At 33.2% G+C, this 7,068-nt stretch overlaps 1 protein-coding gene across 1 annotated transcript; it reads left to right on the forward strand.

Annotated features, from left to right (window-relative positions):
• The first annotated feature begins 1,101 nt into the window (after positions 1–1,101).
• On the forward strand, positions 1,102–6,667 carry LOC136230334 (chaperonin CPN60-2, mitochondrial-like). The gene is made up of 18 exons (XM_066019384.1): positions 1,102–1,306; positions 1,429–1,453; positions 1,572–1,703; positions 2,827–2,986; positions 3,182–3,357; positions 3,560–3,655; positions 3,933–4,037; positions 4,123–4,209; positions 4,315–4,404; positions 4,521–4,601; positions 4,695–4,763; positions 4,872–4,949; positions 5,040–5,135; positions 5,206–5,305; positions 5,390–5,493; positions 5,678–5,783; positions 5,868–5,946; positions 6,040–6,667. The coding sequence occupies exons 1-18, from the start codon at positions 1,272–1,274 to the stop codon at positions 6,146–6,148; spliced, it is 1,728 nt and encodes a 575-aa protein (XP_065875456.1). The 5' UTR covers positions 1,102–1,271; the 3' UTR covers positions 6,149–6,667.
• Positions 6,668–7,068: the final 401 nt, after the last annotated feature.

Raw genomic sequence — 7,068 nt, forward strand, 5'->3', positions numbered from 1 at the left:
ATCAGTTTCGTACATTTTTTTGTTAGTTATTTATAACTATATTAGTAACACATTTAGATACTTATGACAAAAAATTTTTTGTGATAAAGTTATATGTGATAGACTTGTTGTTAGCATTTAATAGGTGTTTTGTAATTGTTGCAGTAATACACTAAATATCTCAAACATAATTGTTGTTTGAAATATTTGATGTGACTGGTTAATAATAGCCAAACTAACATTTTCAAATATTCCGTAATCTATAGATAGAATTAGTCTTGCTTGAAAATATAAGATTAAATTTGAATCATTTTATACGTTAAAGCCAAATCTACACATCTTAAAAACGTTGGGTCAGATTTTGACCTTATCCCCACTTGTTAAACTACAGGGATAAGGTGCCAAAATAAGCCAAAGGTTTTTGGGGCTATTATAATACAATTAATTAGTATTCTTGCCCATTAAAACCTTATATTTGTTTTTCATCAACCATTTCATGACTCCTAGATTCCAAGGCTCATGTAATATATGTAAACTAAAAGTAATTGAATATACATGGATATTCAATTACTTTTAGTTTACATATATTACATGAGCAATGAAATTTAGTAGTCATGGAATCATTGATGAAAAACAAATATAAGATCTTAATGGGCAAGAATAGTAATTAATTGTATTATAATAAATAAGAATATAGAACTAAATAAAAAGATAACATATAAAGTTAATATAGAAAGAATATAATATGATTAATTTAATTATGACGTTTAACTTAAATTGTATATATTTTATAAATGTGAAGCTTAAATTCGTATTATTTTGTACGTTAAGCCTATATTGGTGCTATTTTGTACGTGAGGTCTAAATTGATGCTATATTGTAAACATTAAGACTAAATTGATATTAAGCCTATATTGGTACTATTTTGAATATTAAACCTAAATTAGTACTTCCCCAAAAACGTTAAGCCTATTTTGGTACCTTCTCCCTTAAACTATATAATTCTGAATTCAACAGTATTTGCCCATTCACAGGAGACGTCGCATTAAGCCCATGAAGCCCGGCAGTAAACAAGCTGTGTATTTTTCTGGAGCCCAAAACCAGAAGTTCGAACAGATTCTACTGTTATTAGCGCCCACACACAAAACCCTAAACCCTCTCTAGACTCCAAACCCCTTCTTCTACTCTTTCATTCTCTCATACAACTTCCTCTTTGCCCACACTTCATTGTTTTCTCTTAGTATTGCACAGATCCTGACTTCATCACTTTAATCTACCCTGCAACTCCAGCCATGTATCGCTTTGCCTGCCTCGCATCCAAAGCCAGGTAATTTATCATACCTGTCTCCATGTATATCTTATGGAAATAGCAGCATTTTTTTTTATTATTGTTTTGAAATCGGAGTGAATCTTAATTTTGGTGTAATTTGTTCTCCTCTTATGTATTAGGTTGGCTAAGAACAATTCTCAGCAGGTGATTTAATTTGCGATTCTATTCAGTGTTTTTTACTTGTAATTTAATTAATTTTAAAGCGTGACTTCTCTTTGTAAACTGAATGTAATGTTTTCTTTTCTTTGGTTGGGGTTATTAGGTTAGTAGTAGATTGGCTTGGAGCAGAAGTTATGCGGCCAAAGATATCAAATTTGGGGTTGAAGCTCGTGCTTTGATGCTTAAAGGTGTTGAGGAACTTGCTGATGCCGTTAAAGTTACTATGGGTCCTAAGGTGAGTGTATATCGCTGATTGATTATTTATTTGCTGTCATGTTGCGTTTATGTTGATTAATGATGACACCAGTTTTTGGAAATTACTTAAGGCACAAGTCGGAATGGATCAATTCAAAATGTAGAATTCGTTTTACAAATGAATTCCATATAAAATTCATTTAAATGAATTCTTATGCTGGGTTTTGAAAAAACTAAGAACGTACAATCAGAGTGAATTCCATAAATTTATGAACAGAATGAATGAATAAATATTTCATTGGCTTTTTATTTCTTGAATTGCGATAAATATTTTTATAGAATGTGTACCATAGGTAAGAAATTTGTTAACAAGTGTTTACATCTTTTAAAACAAACAATAATTAGATTGAGAAGTTACTATGTTTCTTATTTAATAAATCTCAAAAAGGAAAAAATTATTATTTTCTTCATTTTCTTGTCTCATGATTCATTATAGTTAATAGACATTAAAAGCTAATTAATTAAAAACTAATATAGTATTATAAAATAATAGTTTTTGTTGAGAACAAATGTTAAGAATAAACACCTAAATTATATGAGTGAAAAAAATATACAAGAAATAAGGTGTAGTGAGGGTATTAATGTCTTAAATTTGTTGCCTATAAGAATCGTGGAGTTCATCTGCAAATTCTTCCTATTTTGGTGGAATTTTCTTAAAGCATATTGAAGTCCATGGAATACAAATCCTTGAATTGAATTCCTTTTTTTTTTTTACCCCAAACACTAAAAATTGAAATTATAAATGCATTCCTCAAAATTTTTAGGAATTCATTCATTCCAAGCAGTTACAGTACCAAGTTTTAATTTGAGAATTTCTATTTGTTACATCACAATGCCATTCTAATGTTCCTGGAATGAACCTGTTAATTTATCCTGATTCAGTTTTCGATTTTTGAGGTTTCTTGTTCGTTTTGTTTGAGTTTACTTTAATCCCTGTAAATTTATGTAATTTCTTCCTCTGAATGTATTGTGTATAGAAAATATTTCATTTTTTATTCATTTATAACTTTAGAGGGAGTTGAAGTCGTTGAACCCTGTTTAATATTGGATAGTTAGAGTTTAAACATTTGATCGATTTGAATGTTTGATTTCTTCTTCCTTAGGGGCGAACTGTAGTTATAGAGCAAAGCTGGGGAGCTCCAAAAGTGACAAAAGATGGTGTTACTGTAGCAAAGAGCATTGAATTTCAAAACAGAGTAAAGAACATTGGTGCTAGTCTCGTAAAGCAGGTTGCAAATGCTACAAATGATGTGGCAGGCGATGGTGAGTATTTCATATGTTATGTCATAACTGCTTGCATTTCTCCTGTCAATGCTGAAGGCAACTGTTTTCTGTGAATTTTTTTAACTTTTCAAACATAGTTATGGTTCTTCTAAGACTTTTTATTCCCTTACCACACCAAGGGCAATGGTTTAACTGCTTGGTGATTGTAACTAATTATTGATGTGATGCATGCAGGCACAACATGCGCTACAGTTCTCACACGTGCAATCTTTGCGGAAGGATGCAAGTCTGTGGCAGCTGGTATGAATGCCATGGACCTAAGACGTGGGATTTCGATGGCGGTTGATTCTGTTATAACAAATTTGAAGAGCAGAGCAAGGATGATAAGCACATCTGAAGAAATAGCGCAGGTTTGGCTCTATGTCTTTGCTTTTTGTGCTTGTTTTAGGCATGTCATAGATTGATTTGATGAAAATAATGATAATGATAATGATAATAAATGACATGGAATGATGTTCAAATTTTAGTCAGAGAAGCTGGAGGAGTAACATGTAATCATGTAGTAACACCAAGATCAATTAAGCATGCTAATAATTTGATATTTCTGAAAAGGTTGGTACCATATCAGCAAATGGGGAAAGAGAGATCGGTGAGCTCATAGCCAAAGCAATGGAGAAAGTTGGCAAAGAGGGTGTCATTACCATTTCTGTAAGATTCTGGACTTCCTCCATTCTTTCCTTGTTACTAGTTGTGAATAGATAAACAGGTGAGGTTTACCTAGAACCTCTTTACCTTATTTGTGGACACCTTGAAGCTAAATACCTGTTTTGTATTCTTTTGACTTCCGAATCTTTTCTTTACATTCACAGGATGCTGCCTGGAACTTTTTGTTTTTTCTCTTATAATTTTTATCCTGCAAGTTCGTACCGGTGTCTGCATCAGATGGCTAGAAAAATGTTGACTTAGTTTCTCTTGAAAATTTCAGGATGGGAAGACATTGTACAATGAGTTAGAGGTAGTTGAGGGAATGAAGCTGGATAGAGGCTACATATCCCCTTACTTTATCACCAATCCTAAAAACCAAAAATGTGTAAGAACTTAGTAATCGCTAGCTGAATTGTTCATTCTTACGATAACTACATGCCTAAATCACATGACACTTTATGTGTTGGCAGGAACTAGAAGATCCTCTCATTTTAATCCATGAAAAGAAGATCTCAAATTTAAATGCCGTGGTCAAAGTTTTAGAGTTGTCGATGAAGGTTAGTGACTGTATGAGTGCATAATGAAACTGTGATTATTACTTATTTCTATTTTGGACCAATGAATGAAACTCAATTGTTTCACAAATTCGCCATGCATCTCAGTTGCAAAGACCTTTGCTGATTGTTGCTGAAGATGTGGAAAGTGATGCATTAGCAGCTCTCGTCCTGAACAAGCTTCGTGCTGGACTTAAGGTATTGCCATATTTTCTTACATATTGATTTATGTCCATTTTAATAAAAGAGGTAACAGTTCGCTGGTTACTGAATTAGATACTTTTTTCTAATTGTGGGTTTTAAATTCGTTGAAGGTCTGTGCAATTAAAGCTCCAGGATTTGGAGAAAATAGGAAAGCCAATATGCAAGACCTTGCCATTCTCACAGGTGGTGAGGTATGTGCAATCAATTTTTTGTCCATATAGACTTTGCATATTTATTTGAGGTATGAATTGAGATATATGTATATATTTTTTCTTTTGTGATAGATTATAACAGAGGAGCTTGGCATGAACCTTGAAAAGGTGGGACTGGAAGCATTTGGCTCATGCAAAAAGGTGCGTTGATTGTCTTTGTAAATGATAGTGTCATCCTTAGTGAAACACCAGAAGTAAACCTTTTCTTCGTTCATCATAGTGCTGATTTCTGCAATCTGCATTCTGTAGGTTACAGTTTCGAAGGATGACACAATTATCCTTGATGGCTTAGGTGACAAAAAAGCTATTGAAGAAAGATGTGAACAGGTTCCTGTTGTTCCTTGAGCACAAGAAATTATAATTTTTTAGGTTCCTAGTTATATTTGCTGATAATTAAATTCTTACCCATGATTCCAGTTAAGATCCACAATCGAATTAAGTACTTCAGATTATGACAAGGAAAAGTTGCAAGAGCGTCTTGCAAAGCTTTCTGGAGGTGTTGCAGTTCTGAAGGTTGGTTTTGGTTTACAGTGACTATCTACTGCATTTGCAAGTTTTCTTATAAACTTTTGTTCTATTCTAGATTGGTGGAGCTAGTGAAGCTGAAGTTAGTGAGAAGAAAGACAGAGTTACCGATGCTCTGAATGCCACTAAGGCTGCTGTTGAGGAAGGAATTGTTCCTGGTGAGAGTTACTTCCACAATTTACACGTCTTTTGTTCTTTCTCCCCAAGGACATGAATAGTAAGTTAGGACCTTATATGTGTAGGTGGTGGTGTTGCACTTCTTTATGCTTCTAAAGAGCTGGACAAGTTGCAAACTGCAAACTTTGATCAGAAGATCGGTGTCCAGATTATCCAGAATGCTCTTAAGGTTTCAACCTTTTCCTCTCTAAACAATTATTAATTTATGTTCACACGTAATAGGTCAAGTTTGGTCTTTTCTTGATGATGTAAAAACATTTCATTGGCTGTAGAGTTTCTTTAATACTTGCTAGTGATAAGTTTATACGCTACAAAACATGTAGTAAATTTATCTGGCTTATGTTTGTCTGCAGATGCCTGTACATACTATCGCCATGAATGCAGGAGTAGAGGGGGCAGTTGTCGTTGGCAAGCTACTAGAGCAGGACGACGCTGACCTTGGATATGATGCAGCCAAAGGTTTGTCATTTTCCTTTCCATTATCGTAAATGAGTATATGGTTGCCCGGGTTTGAATTATGATAAAAACTATTGTGTACATTAGGTGAATATGTTGATATGGTGAAGGCGGGAATCATCGATCCATTGAAAGTCATTAGAACGGCCTTGTTAGATGCTGCAAGGTATGTCTGCAAGAAAATCCTAGATAACCTTCTTATGTTCAATATCCTTTAATTCGAGAACCGTCTAATAAATTAAATTTACGGGTGATACAGTGTGTCTTCATTGATGACTACAACTGAAGCCATTATTTCTGAGCTTCCTAGCAATGAGAAGGAAGCTTCAGCTGGGGGCATGGAAGGTATGGGCGGCATGGGCTTTTAAAAACTCTTTTAACCAGTACACTTATGCGGTAATCTGAACCAACAACAAAGTTGAGTTATAAATTGAGTGCTCTCTGTTATTATACACCCCAAATTTAATAGTGCAACTTTAGCTTGATGATACATTTTTGGGACCATTATGTGTACTCTTATTTACCCCTAACTTTTAGATTTACTGGCCCAGTAAATATTTTTATAATTAGTGATAAAATGGGGGTATTATTACGTCTATGAAGAAAAGTTATCTTGGAATTTGAATGCAGACAAAAGACCATAAAATGCACTCTAAAATCCGGACATGGATGAGATGAGATCCAGTGCACATACCAAAGGATATTTTTCTAATAATTTTGTCATGTTCTTTTTGTTACATAAATTTGTCATATTCTAATATATCTAGCTAATCAAAAGACTGGATCCATACTACTTATTATTGGTGTTAACAAATGTGTATAAATAGTATTAATTGATTGGTGGGTATCATTGAATTTCTGCGTTCTTATAGATAGTTTATATTATTATAATATTTGTCAGATGAGCATTATAAATTCACCAAATTATGAATTTTGTTGTATTATTGTGTAGCAAAATTGTGAATTAAATTGGATTAGAGCATTTTAAGGCTCTTGAACTTTGTTTTTTCTTTTTTATGATGTTCTATTTTTACATATTAAGCTTAGTGAGTAAATCTTTTTCACAGAAACAGTTGAGAACAATTTTACCTCTAAGAACATCTCTAACAAATTCTTAGCCCATTTTTAAAAATAATAGGAATAATGTGTAAAAATACTCCTAACGTTTATAGTTAGGAGCAATTTTATTCTTAACGTCTGAAATTGTGCAATTTTACCTCAATGTTAACAAATTGGGTCAATTTTAGATATGGTTTAGTTTGGTAAAGAGCTTTTCGGGTAAAATGAG

Source organism: Euphorbia lathyris, chromosome 5, assembly GCF_963576675.1.
Source record: "Euphorbia lathyris chromosome 5, ddEupLath1.1, whole genome shotgun sequence".
Classification (NCBI taxonomy): domain Eukaryota; kingdom Viridiplantae; phylum Streptophyta; class Magnoliopsida; order Malpighiales; family Euphorbiaceae; genus Euphorbia; species Euphorbia lathyris.